This window comes from Atta colombica, unplaced genomic scaffold (genome assembly GCF_001594045.1).
Source record: "Atta colombica isolate Treedump-2 unplaced genomic scaffold, Acol1.0 scaffold38, whole genome shotgun sequence".
NCBI classification, from domain to species: Eukaryota; Metazoa; Arthropoda; class Insecta; order Hymenoptera; family Formicidae; genus Atta; species Atta colombica.
The window spans coordinates 1,582,164-1,598,263 of NW_017259490.1; the positions used below are offsets into that span (position 1 = coordinate 1,582,164).

The following is a 16,100-nucleotide window of genomic DNA, read 5'->3' on the forward strand; positions in this document are numbered from 1 at the left end:
TACAAATATATTAGTGATTAGGAAAAAAACATACTGCTATAACCGTGTGCTTAATGAAGCCAGCTCATAAAGCGTAGTTGGAAAAGTGCAATGGCTAGTATTTCATTCGTAAATATAGATTACAAAATGTATTTTACGTAGCTTTTGTGCAGCTAATTATGAGCCTAACAAGACATAAATACTTTAGATAGTTGAAACATACGTTTTTGTTCGCAGATTTCACAACGGCTCGGCGGCGCTAACGTGTGTCATGTTTCCTTCAAAGCAATGCGAGGAAAAAGAGACAGGAGGTCTATTCATTCTCTCTCTCTCTCTCTCTCTCTCTCTCTCTCTCTCTCTCTCTCTCTGTCTATCTATGAGAAATGTCAGCCACTTGAATTCGAAAGTAAAGTACTTTGAATCTATATGAAGTATCCTGAGTTCTTTGCGCTTGTATTTATTTACAATTTTTAGATAAATCTTGATTTTTAATTAAAATATTGAGACATTAATATTATTTAAATTGTATAAGTATTAAAAATATTAAAATTCATCAGAATGATCTATGAAAATAATAGCTAAATATGTTTAAAATTAATTTTGATAAAAATCTTAAAATTAAATTAATTATAAATTATATATTAAAAATCAAATATTTAAAAAAGTTAGAAGAAAAGACACTTTGTATATTCGATAGATTCGATCGATTGAAAATGCCGGTGTACAAAGAACGATTGAAGTTATCTCATTATACTATTTTATTGCAACTTGTTGAACAGCACATTCACTTAAATACAAGTTTTATGATTATTTCTTCACGGTATGAAAGGAGTGAGAAAGGCAAGGTCGATATTTTTTAAAAAATTAATTTTTATGCTCTTTACAGTATTGTAATGTATTATAATTTATTTTTCTTTATTTTTTTGATTTTTATCTATTTGTAAGATACAATCTCACAAAATATATTTTCTTATAAAATATTTTTTTCAAATAATAAAATATATTTTTCAATTAACCGAATTAATCGAATTAAAAAATATATACTAATTAAATGTAAATCTTCAAATAGTTTAAAATATCAATAATATAAACGTAAAATTCAAATAAAAATATTTCTGTGTAATTTAGATGCTTTTCTAATGTAAGTATTTTTTTAACTTAGTTTTTATTCTTTTAGAGTTAAAAAATACAATTGTAGTTCAAAATTGTATTTTAATTTATACAAGATGTAATCATAATGGAACAATTATTTTTATATATGAATATCGGCATAATTATTTTAACTTTTGAAATATTAAAAGAATATGATTTTTTTTAAGTTAAGCAGTAAGCTTTCATAACAATCCAAAAGAACACAAAAAGCGTGTGAAACGGGTTGTGGTCTACCGGAGATGATTCCAATAATTGCGCTTAATCCTTAGGGTGGCGGCACGCGGCCGACAATCGAGTCCCCGGCAACCCTCTGTCTTTCTCTCTCCACCTCTTGACCATTTTCTCCCGCTACTAGCTTATTCCAGATTCCCTTCAGAAGTGTTAGCAATGATTATGATGGGATTTATTTCAATAACAGAGACACATCGCGTTTCTGTTTGTTATAATCGACGACACACCCATCTCACACGCGGCATATTCTACATGTCACCAGCAACAGTCAAGGATATCGCCAGGCATACAAAAATTTTCATATCGTACTGAAATGTATTTAACACACAAAATCGCTTAATTAAAAAATATAAATTATAAAAACAAAATGTGTTTTTCGGTTTTAATAATTCAGTTTATTTATTAAGGGACAAATCTGTGGACAACTAATCGATGTTGATTCTATCAACTTTACCAAGTTGACAGGCAATGTTGTCAGCTGAACAACGAAACGCTCGCGGGTACGAAAGCAACGTTAGATATTATTGGACGACCCTGATCTTTAGCCAAGTTACTGACCCTGTTCCAAGTCTTCAATACTATTATGAGGAGAAGCCAGACCGGAAAGATTCAGCATGGCCGACTAATAGTAGCGGCCAATCGCTGCACTCTTCATGACAGCTGCGCATCCCTCGAAAACTCGCTCGCTCACTGGTCCCTCTCTCTGCTGGCAACCGAGATATAGTACGGGATCGGGGGCCTAACTTTCTGATTTTTGCCTTACGAAGTCAGCCATTGTGAAAGGGGGCCTGTTCACCCGAGTATCAAGCTGATGTGCGTGATCCTTCATGTGGTCTTAAGTCGTAGCCGGTCTCATAATTGTCTGTCGCATACACGTGCTTTTTAACGTCTTAAACGTGCGGCGCTCAATATTGAGGGGGGTACGGGCTTTTGAACACCGATATCGCAAGGGAGGAAAAAGAATATTTCTGAAAAGCTGTCATGGTGTCATGTGATGTTTCTATTTTACGAGAGATAGAAATTGTGAAAGAAAAGCTCGCAAGCTTGCATTACCAGGCTTTTATTTTCATATACTGATAAAATTCGATTGATCTTAGAAATATTAGTGGATAACAATTAAAATTGATCCTTTTGCACTATGCAGTTTTTTTAATGTTTAAAATTACTAATAATGTTTAATAATGTTTAAATTTAATGTTAAAAATAAAATAAAATGTTTACTAAAATTCTAAAACGATTATAAATGTGTAATTTCTTTTGTCTCAAAATTAATATTATTTTTTACAAATAACCTTTTCCGAGATCTTGTTTGAGTAATGAAATACTTAGCTAATTGCATTTATTTCATATCTGTTTTTAATTGGGAAGGATATAATATTCGATACTTTTTTCATGCAAGCATATATTTTTTCATTTTTTTAAATTTTCTCTTGTCTTTTCATTTTTCAATTGTCGAAGAATTTCAGAGTATTTCAGATCAATCATAGTTACATCGTAATTATACACTCGTATATTTCATTATGTATCTTGCTTTAATAAGGCTTCCGTTAAAGTCTACAAGTTAATTATAAACTTTCGTGGTTAGCACACTGAATGTTAAAAACCAATTCAACCTGTTTATGCAGAAATAATATATGTATATCTATTTTATATACCATAATTTTAATTATGTAAGTAGTTGCTTGATATAATTACTAGATTATAGTGCTAGATTATAATTCTAGAATGTATATTCGATATACTTAATTTTGCATAATACATATATGAGTAGATTGTAGGCGGAAACCGTTTATGTAATATGATTGATGATGAATTCGATCACTCGTGCACTACATTAAATTAATGCATATAATGCTATCTATATTAATGCTATCTTATATAAAGTATCTAAATGTTGCGTAATAAAATCAACATTTTAACAACGAAAATTATTATATCTTAATATTAATATGTATATTCTATCGAACGTGACAACATTAAGTATTTAATTATTTAAAAAATTTATGTGCTTTTACATTTAATTTTGTTAATTTTAACGTATATAACAACTTTTAGTATGCACTTGTTTAATATAATACAATCGTATTCGCTATGAGATTAATATTAGATGTTCACACACAACACACATGAATTATGAAAAGTAGCGACAATGTTTTCGCAAATCTTTTTCTATCTATGTAATATTCACAAAATGTTTGAAAATGATTGCTCCGGAATACCGTGTACATACGGATTTCTCTACTATTGTTTTGCCGGATCGCATCGGGCAACAAGGGAATCCGGCAGCTGGAAGTATTCCCGCGACTCTGGCACGGCTTCTCGCGACTCGACGCTCGCAATTCGAAATGTTCCAGTGCTCGGTTGAATTTAGCGCGTTCGCGCCGTAAGCAAGCATCTCGAATAGCGCGTCTCACTTCGGCGAACGAATATTTGCACGTGCCGGGCGTTTCGCGTCAGGAATTTAATAAAGCGAAGTCTCGGCTCCGTGAGTCTGAGGTGGGCCGAATGCGTTGCGTTGCGTTGAGTTGCGTTGCGTTCCGTGCATCCGCGTTTTAAGCGTACCACTAGAAAACGACGGTGACGACGATCTCACCCCATGTCTCGCCCCCTCGCGCGGGCCCACTCACTAGTCACCCTCCTTTTACCACCCCCGACAATTCTAGGCGCACAATCACGCGCTCCTGTAAAATGCTATCCGGCTCCCATTGTCGCTTCCCGCTGCTGATGCGTCCATTATGTCTACTTGGCTGATGGGAACAGATTATGTTGGTCGCTGTCATTGAGGGGCTCATCACTGTGATGACACTGATGCTCGAGGCACGACGGAGGGTAGAACGCCTGTTAGACGCTTGCTTATTGTCCGAATAAATTATATCGGGGGCAAACCGAATCTTTTCGTAACGGCACAGAGCCTGATTTAGATCGCTTATTTTTTCGCTTTTCTTAGTTATTCATACTTAGAATTCGTACTCTATGATATGATGATGAATCAAGACGATTAATAGCTAGCAAGAATTAAAGATTTCAAGATGGCTTAGTATGCTATTGGATTCACTTAATTATAAAGATTTTTTTTCTAAAAAAATGGCAAACAATTCAATTTTTCTTATGTCACATCTACAAAAAAATTTGGATTCGTATTAAAATTAAAATATATTTAGTATTCATTCTTTTTTTATATAAATTATTGTTTTGGTTTCTGGAAATTAACAAATGCCTTTTAATAAAATTAAATAGCTTTTTTTGACCCAGTGATTTTGAATCAGTGATTGTGTTACAGATTTTGTCGTCAGCTCTAAAGGATTAGCTGAAAAATTAAAAACCTTTAGCTTTTGTATTTTTTTCTTTAATTCTTGTAAAGATGCGTTAGACTAATATTATACCAACATTCTTAATTTAAATTAATAGAAAGAAGTAGAACAATAATGTTACATGAAAACATTTTTAATTTAGATTACAGAGTTATAATTATGTTGAGAATTTAAAGAAATATCCCACTTTGATGGATCACATGGCCGCTAATTGACTAGAATAGCGGTCGCGTATGAAACGCGTTTTCTATTTTGTTACCTCAAAACAAAGCCAACAATGGCCCACAAAGCAAAGCGCAATTCATGAGAGGTCACTTGAGCGGCATTGACGCGGTCTCTCTGGGACTTTCTTTTTCCTTCTCTCTTTTTCTCTCTTGCTCTGTTCCTCTTGTCGTCTTCGAGGATCGGCGACGAAATCGAGATTGTAACATATAGTCGAGTGCCCTTTGTACAAGCACCAGTCATCATCGTGGGGCGCAATTACATCGTCGCCCCATTGTGTTCGAATTGCGTTTTGTTACTGTTACTTATACGATATAGCAATATGTATACCGGGATCAGGAATGATCGGTGTTATTGTTTTCGACATTGTTCCTCGGAATGAGCCGCGCGTTCTTTGAATTGTGCTGTGTGTTTTCATCGGAGCGGCTAGGATGGCAAGGTGTTGTCCAATATTGCATCGATGGGAACCGTTGGTAATTCGGCTTTGGCAATTCAAGGTGATTTTGAATTTAGTACATCTGTCATAAGTAAGCATGTCCATCGCATGTTTGATTAAGTTTTAGCGAATATTTGCACGTGCCAAACATTTCGTCAGGAATTTAATAAAGCACAAATTAGCTGCATATGCATCGATTAATTGAAATCGCCTATCACTTTCACAAAATTTCATAGAAATTATTTTAACTGCTAAACAAATTTTTGTATGCGAAATGTTTCAAATTGTGGACATTTTTATTTTTATTTTACTATACTGGAAAGAATATTTTTGCTGAAGTTTCTAAAAATATAGTTATATTATAAGATTATACAATAAGATTAAAAAAATTATTTTGTTTAAATCATTAAAGTAATTAAATAGGACGCTCAAACAAGTTGTTAGAATATTAAAACTTTTTGCGTTGTCATCAATGTTTAAGTATTTTATGCAATTATTAAGATGTCCAACAAAGTTATTTAAAAATTTTTTTTTAAGATTTTAAATATTTTAGTAAATTCTTTCTGTGTGTATAATTTTAAAAGTACAATATAAATGATAAGATTATTGAAATGATACTCTACAGAGAAAAATAATAATTTGTAGAATTTTTAATATTGTTTTAAAAATATATAATTTAGTAAATATATAATCTAATATATTAAAAACGTTATTTATATTGGTACACATATCTACATGTATTATTCGTGTATATCGCGGAACAGCTTTTATTTTAACTAAAGAAATTCCATAACACCAGGCCTATAGATCTGTGACGTTTATAATGCCGCTTCTCTGTTACCATCATTGTTACTACCGAAGTAGGTCGTCATTGTTCAGAACTCCCGGGATTATTATTCACTCAGCCGGAAACGTTACAGTGTTACTTGCTGAAGAGCGTTGGCCTCCTCGATTACGAGAGTAGGTTCCAGGGGTGCAGGGAAAATAAGCGAGTTCTCTCTCTCTTTTTACATGTCGTTCTTTTTTTAGGTGGCAGGCACTTTGTACGGGAAATGGTAACATATGCGGCTTGAGAGCTTTATTAAATCGAGATGTTAATTGGATGCTGCGATATCGCTTCTCTCTGTCTCTCTTGCTTCACGCACCCCATCGTCGCTCTCAAACAGTTTTGCGATTTAACATAATCGCCATCACGTTAAACTCGTGATTTTGATTAAATTTGTTAATTTTAAATTTAATAATCATTGTCTTAAATTTAACAAACATTATTTACATTATTATTTACATTATTTAAAGATATTAAAGACGTTATTTTCTCGGTATCAATGAAAAAATAAAATTTACATAGAAGACTATATTCCAAATTTTAATTAAAGTTTTTTCACAATTTTAATATTGTAACAATTTAAATATAAAAATTTCATGTGACACGTTCTATTAGAATTATCCTAAAACAAAATACAAATAATTTAATGTAATCTAATGATGTTTAATCTAATGATGTCTTCTTGATATAGAACTTTGATCTCTCTAAAATACAAAAATGGAAAAGGAAATAATTATGGAATTTATAGGTGAACCGATTGTTCGGATGGTCGACCTTGAATTAAACAGTAGCCGGCCAAGCGTTCAACCGCGTATAGCGGAATCCTCCAAAAAGTAATCCTCAGGAAGGTTGAGGATTTAAGGACCGCCGAATTAGCCAGGCAAACATTCCACCTTGACACTCGTGAAAGTTGTATAAGCTAAAAATGACAATTGTATTCTCCAACGTCTTGATTTGCAGAATCTTTCAAGAATTGTACCAATAAGTATAAAAAGTTCTAAAAAATATGTTTTATAAAAATCATATATCGAATATCTTCATATTCCAATTCTAAAAAAAAAACTTACGTTAAAAGAAAATAAGTTATTTTTATTAAATTGTGTTCCAAAACTTATTGCCAGTACTGAAAATCTATAGTTTGCGTTACATGTACTGTGTATAATAGATTTTCATTAACAATAAATTTTGGAATATAGCTTTAAAAGCAATAAATAAATAGAAAAGGTCGTATAAGTAACTTATAGAATTATATTGCGAATAGGTTTACCTCTCCTCTTCATTGTCAATATTTTCAGATATTTGTCAATTTTTATGCACATCGTTCGAAGGATGGATAAAAGGAGGATAAAAATTAGAATTGACATAAACATATTTAAGCACAAGGAAGTGTCACTAAGTGGTAACACTCGAAGGTTCGCTCAGGTGAGTAATAAGAGTTGTTCAGGCATAGTTGAACTGAACGACATGCTGATATTATTTCACATATCCCGCATCTCGCAATTTCGTGAGAATATATTCTTTAGTACTTTTCAAACATATTGCAATTGATAAATTTTTTCTAGATTTCGTTTCACACAACAAATTCTATATTTAAATTTTATTTCAATAATGTTTTTGCGTTATAATATAAAATAATTGGAGGACAAATATATAAAATGAGGATCGAAAGAATCTATCAATGAAAAATATCAGAAAGCCTGCATCGGTTGTTCGGATGCACAGAAAACTTTTTATTTTCGTATGTTACATTGCATGTTTGCCGATGCAAACTTTGATGGGCTTTTTTGATATTTTTCACTGATAATTGGAGAATAAAAATACATGACTCAATGTATATAATAATTATTAGGAGAGTTGATCCTAGAATTAGTTGATGTTTTTCTTCGAATTCTTGTTTGTGTAGAGAATTAAATAACAATATAAAGTAGTTGAAATTTGACGAGAGAAGACGATGTAACAAAGACCTTGAAAAGAAAATCAAACTTCTGAAATAACAGAGATCTCCAACAGCCATTAACAAAGACGTCGACATGGGTCTTAAATCCGTCGACTCAGACTATTTGCTCGGATGATTACATGTTGGCTTACCAAGGCAAGAAATATACAAAATGTACAGCATCAACAGAATTCGGTACGGTCCTTTTTTGTGCCGATTATAGGTCAAATCACCATGAAATGCTACGTATTCTGTTGGCCCCAATAGCCAGGTAAATTTTTGAACATACAATCCCTTTGCTTTTTCTCCTCTACTATAATGAATGGAAGGTAGATCTTTATCTTCTTCAGTCGTGCTAGATTTTCATAAAAGCACAAACAAATACATCTAAAATAATTATCTTGCGTTATTCAATATTTATAAATATTTGTAATGGATCTTAAAATGTGTGCGTAAAACTATCAGGAAATGTGAAGAAAGAAATAAAGATTGTAGATGTATAACATTTTATTTACATATGTTGAAATCCTATTTATATACATAATTATGTTTTTGACATGTGCATCTCAATAAGATATTATTCTATATTTTCTTTAGTTATCATAATTAGATAATTAAAATGTAACGAAGATGTATCATTTTTACATTTGTATTTACATGCGTTTGTATATTTTCTTTAGTTTTTTCAGTAGATTATTTTCATCGAAGCATTTTATTCTTAAAACATTTTAAACAAATTTTTTAAAATTAATTTTTTTGCACAACTCCAAAGCCTTGGAAAACATAATTTATTCTGTCTCTGTTCTTAATAAAACTTAAATCTATTATGATCATTCTATTCTCGCACTAATATTTCACATAAACTATATTTTTTTCGATTATGTAATCGTAATCCCAATTGATGCATCTTTCTCTTTTTTTTAGCATTGAATTCGATTGGATGCACTAATATACAAGTGTAATTGGATATACACAATACACTGCAGATTAAGGCTTGTTATCTTATAATGAAATAATACATAAATAGAAAAAAAACATTTTGTGTGTGTGTGTGTGTGTGTGTGTGTAAAATATAAATTTTGATCAATTAAATGTTTAATATATATTTAACCAAACAAATGTAATAATTTGAGCTATACATTGGACAAGTTCAAATCATTTATACGTGTATATACACTTTTATGTTAATGTTAATATGTTTTTAATATGCATCAATATGCATTACCTACATACTGTGGCCAATCGAATTCGCAATAAATAAAAACTGACATACTAAAATTTTCCAATAAAATTGTAGAATTATTATTAGTACATAAATTGTATATTTGTTGCATATGCAATTTATGTACTAATATATTAATAAAATTAACATAAAATTTTTTACATTCTTTCTTTCTCTTAGAGCAATGAAAAGAACAAAATTAAATTTAAAATTAAAATTATATTTAAAATGTTTCTCTTTCTCTCTCATGTAAATAAAATACGTTGATATTGAAGGTTTAAAAAATCTTAATCGGTTTAAAAAATCTTATCTTAAAGAATAAAAATATAATAAATAAGTGCTTTCCTCAATTTTCATATTGCTTTGTCGGGACGGATCCGTTGTGTTAGGACGCCTTATACACGTCGCAGATAATCCTTTCGATTGGAATCACGCCAATAGTTGTTCTGAAGAAAAGTTCCTCAATAGCATGTGCAGATACGGAGCGCAGGGTAGGCAGTAGCAATAGTAGCTTATTGAGTCTAAGGGTTCCGTAAGAGGCCCCGCTGAGCCGTTGTCCTAAAGCTAATTGGGCGCTGTCCATCAGCCGGGCGACGCAGATCGCATCCCTGAGTCGACTTCCGGGACTAGGTGAGTTACTGCTCGTACTCCTACTGCTGGATACCGGTTCATTATCCAGACCGGCTTTGAAAAGCACTATCGCTCTGATACAGGCAAATTCATGTTGATCTAGATTCATTGCGTGGAAGCCGGCCAGAGTCTCTCGAAAACGGTTCACTTCGATCGCAAGCCCGATACTTTGAAGATTCAACGATAAAGGTGTGGGATCCAGGGTTGGTATCATTTGCGCGGCGGCTAACAGAAAGAGCTCGCGCCAGGAAGACTCAAGCAACGTCAGCTGATCCTCCATTACGAGATTTGTTCCCGACACCAAATCTCGCGCCCAGTGCACGTTCAGAAAGAGTAATCTCGCGGCCTGCTCGCATATAGACTCAGGATTGATCGAGGGTATAAACGGCAACTGCAGATTCGGGATATTCGATGGCATCTAAAATAGATAATGCCTTCAATGTTTTGTCGCTGTTAAAAATATTTTTTAACTTTCCTCAAGTCTACAGAAGCGTTTATATCTTACAAAAGTATTTAGATCTTATAAAAAAATTTGTCTAGATTTTATTAAAAAATATCTAGAAGATATATCGCACTCCCATAAGAAAAGTGACACAAATTGAAATTTTTCTGCTATATTTAATATATTTCAATTATATTGCCAATTTTTATCAATTTTAAAATATGTAATTTTTTTTCTCCCGAATAATTTTATATTTTTTATGTTACTTTTCTTAGAGTATCTATGCGATATATAAATTCTCCAAAAGAACATTTAGAAAAATTAAGCAAAATTAGCACATTACATTAGATATTAATATATATTAGATGCAGACGTACTTTCGATACTGTCAACGCATTGCAATATACCGGATGCGGAAGAGAGGGATGGGGCGATGGTCTAGGCATGGAGACGCGTGGTTCCGATGGCGCTTTAGGCAAAACAAGATCTAAAGCCGTTGGTGCCGAGGCTACCATACTATTCATAATTTCAGGTTCCTTAAAATATAGAGCCATTTGTCTACGAAGTGTTGAGTTCCGTGGGCCTCGTTCGTGCTGCACAGCTATAAAAAAATGATATAGTTTCTCGTAATGACTTGTAATACATTAGCAAACAAAGGAAAGTGTATAATAACTAAAATGTTTCAGAAGAGATTTACTAAAAAAACATTTTTAAAAACGGCATGAATAGAAGATAGCTAGAACGCCTCAATTACCATCTTTGTTCATGCCGGCCTGAATGCATTTTGCCAATCGACAGGCACGACATTGATTCCGATGTGTCTTGTCCACCATACAACCCCCCTCGGATTTTGCCTTGCACACGTATTGACGATTCCGTCTAATCGATCGCTTGAAAAAGCCAGCACATCCGTCGCAAGCAAATATACCATAATGCTTTCCCGAAGAGTGATCCCGACATACTTTACAAGGAATATCATAAAGAATGCGGCCTGAAACGGAAAAAAAACATTCCATAAAATGACAGTAAAATAAAATAATTTCACCTACGTGCAAAATTTATTGTTTCCAAAATTAAATTTAATAAAATTATTTTATTGACTTTTCTTGTAACAATTAGAAAGATCTGAAAAATGTACGAAGTGAGTGCGAGCAACTTGTTTCTCCATATTATTGCATATTCCAACAGGTAGCTGTCCCTTTAAAGAAATGTTAGCGTAATTTGATCCTCTTGATTGACGCGACGTTTTCGCAAGGCAGCGACTTTAGTAGTCTGTGGAAGAAACGCGTTGACATGAAGAGACACTTCATCATTCCCTCGTCAATCAATTCGATACAGGCTTCGCGTCAACTTCATCGCGTTCAACGAAGGAGTCGTTGCCGGCCAACGAGTAAGCATGCCATTGTCGTTGACAATCGGTGGAAAGGACGCGTTAATCTCGGTGAAAATGTCGGTATTTTGGTCGAAACCCGTTTACGAGCGACAACACGAGCCTGCTGAATGACGTTTTGGACGTGAATGGATCGATTTGTCGCCAATGGTTCACGCAGGAGGGAACATGGTACAATGTGCACAGACACACGCACACGTTGCACATGTAAACTCTTGGCCCTTGGGCGCGCGGATAACGGGAGGGGAAGTTGGGGGTGCGTGCGTTTGTAATGAGGGTACCAACTCCTTGTCATGGGCTCCGCCTACGCCATTGAGACCGACGAGATTGTGAATGGGCCTGAATAGGCCGGATGTGGCTGCTGCATTCAGTGGTCCTAAGTGAGCAGCCAGAAACACGATACTTTGCTCGATATCGGGTCTTCGATCTCTCCCGTCGATTTCTTTATCTCTGTTGTTATTATAGTCGCGATGGCGGCCAGTGCAAGAACAACACGCCCAGAACTCGTTTAATATCTTAAATCGCCAGTATCGAATGCGCGCGCGCGGTAACTACCGTGCAACAACCTGTTGATTGGTGTATTCTAACTAACCCACACAAAAAACTTAAGCAATAAGACATAAGCGTTAAGCAAATCAACGTTTTAAACTCATTCTACGCTCATTAAGCGTGGTCAATTCGTGTGACTTAAACTTACACTTACAACTATGTTCACATTGTAGATCGAACTTTAGATTTGCTTTATAATTTACATTATTGTTTTACGGTCTCTACTGTGATTGTCCAATTCGTTTACTGTTTAAATTTTTTGTTTGTCTAATAAGCCGTCTACATTAGGCATTTGGAGTAAGCGTTCGTATATTGAACGATTTAAAAGAGCGCATTGATACTAAAGGGCACTGATATCAGTATTAGTTCGCACCAATATCAATGCGCTCTTCATCCTAATGAAGTGAACAACAAGATTCACGAAATATTAGCAATGGATAAAAACACGATGATAACCCGCAATCTTCTGATATCTTTGCAGATAATACCCTGAAAGCCTAAAAAGCCTAAAAAGTTATCAAGTTAACAAATTAGTTTACTTTTGATGATTTATAGAATAATCTTTATCTAATTCATTCATAATACAATAATAACTAGAAAATTACGTTTTTTTGAATTATGTCGCTTTCGAAGTAAGGGAATGACATAAAGTGTAAAATTTCTTCGTATACAAGTATGCGACATGCTGTAGATTTTTCAATATTTTTATTTAAAATCATCGCACATATTTTTACTGTACAACCGGACCGAACCGAAATCGGAACCGAAACCGAAATTGTACCCAAGTTTATAATACTGAAATCGTAACCAAACTGATAAAATTTTACAATTTTTTCCGATTTTTAATTTTTTATCTTTATCCTTGTTGTCTTTATCTTTGTTCTGCCTGTTCCTTCGTCCAAATCACTAACGTTCAATCCATCGTCGATAGCTCTTTTAACAATCGGAATGCAAATTCCAAATTCTCATATGATATAAGAAATCTGGCGGGATCGCGTAAACTTTTTTTAAGATATTAACATTTTTTAAATTTAAATCTTCCTTACCAATATATTGCAAGAATTTATTTTAAGTCATGAAATTTAAGAATATGTAGACTTTATATAATAAGTGAAATCTATCCATAAGAATAAAATAAGATGTAAGAAAGGACCGAGAAAAATGTGCTTAAAATAATGTTTACGTAGTTTTTGTTCAGAATCACGTGATCAGAATCAGTTGATGCATTCAGAATTAGTTGATATTTTTTTTCGACTAGATTTTCTTGAACAGATGAACATGCTCTCTCTCTCTCTCTCTCTCTCTCTCTCTCTCTCTCTCTCTCTCTCTCTGTCTGCTCCCCCTTCTCCTTCCACTTTTTAATAGAATAAATTAAAAAAATAGAATAAAGCGAATAAGGAGACTGTAAAAAAACTATGAGTGTAACTTCGCGCTACACCAGTTGCGTGTAAGTGCTACATCAATGCTGCATTACAAAAGTATACACATACATACATCATGATGACTACGCTATTGTGTTTAATTTTGCTGCCGGTTGATTTAATTCTGCTTCCATTTTCAAATTTTTAATGTCACACTGGCTCTACACCGTCTATTTCGTGTAGCAAAACCCCACTTCGTGCATAAAATTTGCACTACACTACAGAAACACTGAATGAATTCGCCTATCACCAGCCAAGAAAACACGCTACACTGTCTGAATATTGTACTGGTAGGCGATAGTGCAGCCAAGAGAAAACGCTATTAGTGAATCGAAATCGGAGCAGAACTAAAAAAAATCTTTCAGTCCGGGTTCTTGCTTGAACACTGTACAATATCCTATAGTAAATATACCTATTATCATCACATTTTACCATAAATTTACTAGGTGTTAGCAGTCCAATGTGACACATAGAACTTTGTATTTACTACCAGGCTTCAAGTTATAGCAAGTTATAGCATTATACGTGTCTACCATTTCTTACATACTTCGATTGTCGGTAATAGCGATAAATCGAGAAGTTTCCCGGAGTCTCACGCACACGCGAACTGCTCTTTTCTTTATAGTATTCACGGTTAAAAGGCGCTCCCTCTTCTTGGCAGCATATGTGATCGAGAGAAAAGGCCTCGATGTTCCTGCAGGTAAATCATTAACGAGGAGTTACAGTAATGCGCAAAATGCGGTGCATATGTTGAAGCGGAAAGCAGACGGGTTGCGGCCGGAATGACAGGGCTGGGCTCCCTCGGCCCTCGTCGCGGTGGACAAGGAATGTCCACCTTTTCTCTCCCTTCCCAGAAGGGAAACTCCAGGACTCGCGCGCGGACACACATCGTACACGCGTGTCCACGATCGCGGGCGCGCGTCGGAATCACGCAACGCGTTTCTGCATCGCTACTCGCCATCACGTGGTCGTATGAAATTTGCAGTCGGCTCTCGAGTCACTCGCGATTGAATTTTTCATCGTCGAGGAACCGAGGAATACGCGACTGTATTCTTCGGGTGATGATCATCTTCCTTCTGTCACGCGTCGCGTCAAATATTCATGTGATATTTATAGTAACAATTGCGAACGGACTCTTCCTCCGTGTCCTCTTCGCTGAAATAGAGGGAAGAGAAGAAGAAGGAGAAGAAGTTTAAGGGAGGAGAGAAAGCCCCTTTACGGGGTTGCTGTAAAAATCGCGTGAATATTTGATGAGGCGCGTGAATGCGCGCAAGCGCGCGTTTTCAATCGCGCATATATGAGAAAAATACTGTCATTAGTCCGGAGGTGTGGCCAGCAGAAAAAAGGGGAATGTAAAATCGTACGTTTGGCGTACGAACACGAAGACGGTAAGTATCGCTCTAAAGCGCGAGCACGTGCTCCCCCATATCAATTATTTCATTTGAACTGTGGCCACCGACGAAAACGGTCCCGAATGTCGCATTACGTCAGAATTGTAAACTTCAATGGAAATCGACACGTGGATATGTGGAACATCCGATATCTGAAATTCGGTGGCGAAGGGGAATAGAACCTGGGTTCTGCGAATATATATATAGCCGGATATGTAATTCACCGGCTAGTGGCAGTCTTTATTTCGACTGGCGTTTTTCTCTTTCTCTCCCCAAAAACCGAAAGTTGCTACTATGTATCGTGATCACGAAATTAAGGGAAAAGTTTGTGTTGCGCGCATCCCCATCGGTGCACATTCGCATGCAAAGGGTGAACGAAAATAAGAGAAAGGTGAGAGAGAGAGAGAGAGAGAGAGAGAGAGAGGGGGGAGGGAAGGAGAAAGGGGGAGAAACGCGGCGTAAAATATGTCCTCCAGCCAAACTTTCGTTGTACAAAATTACGAACTTCATCTAATTGCAAGGGGACTGATAGACTGAGTCTCCAGTCCGTAAAACGCACGTGACTCGTTTTATGCTCGGCGACAACGCATTATTGTCGCGTCGCCTCACTACTCGAACGAATTTTGTCGGCAAAAAATAATCGTCCTGCCGTCAAACTTTTTTTATATTGGTTTTCTATGAATTTTACTTTGTAATACATTTGCATGTGTCGGCGGGAATAAAATCTCTTTCGAAAGTCATTATTTATGTATGTTGTGATTACATATCTATTAAACATATCTATTAAACTTTTTAACATCTTAACATTTCGTTCATAAAATATTAATATATTAAGTTAATATAAAAGAATTTTATATAATTTCGAAAGAGAGATATAAAGAATCTTATCTATCATTAACTCATTATTATGTGTTCATATGGTTTACAATAACACATATTATTATTAAATTATTTATTTATAT

General features: G+C 34.7%; 1 protein-coding gene across 1 annotated transcript in view; it reads right to left on the minus strand.

Annotated features, from left to right (window-relative positions):
• Positions 1–9,700: 9,700 nt before the first annotated feature.
• LOC108690946 (nuclear receptor subfamily 2 group E member 1) overlaps positions 9,701–16,100 on the minus strand; it is an 11,349-nt gene continuing 4,949 nt past the window's right edge. The window contains exons 2-4 of the mRNA XM_018198502.1: positions 11,142–11,378; positions 10,765–10,988; positions 9,701–10,363 (exon numbers count right to left, since the gene is read on the minus strand). Of these exons, the coding sequence (XP_018053991.1) occupies positions 9,701–10,363; positions 10,765–10,988; positions 11,142–11,378 (1,124 nt within the window). The remainder of the gene's footprint in view (positions 10,364–10,764; positions 10,989–11,141; positions 11,379–16,100) is intronic.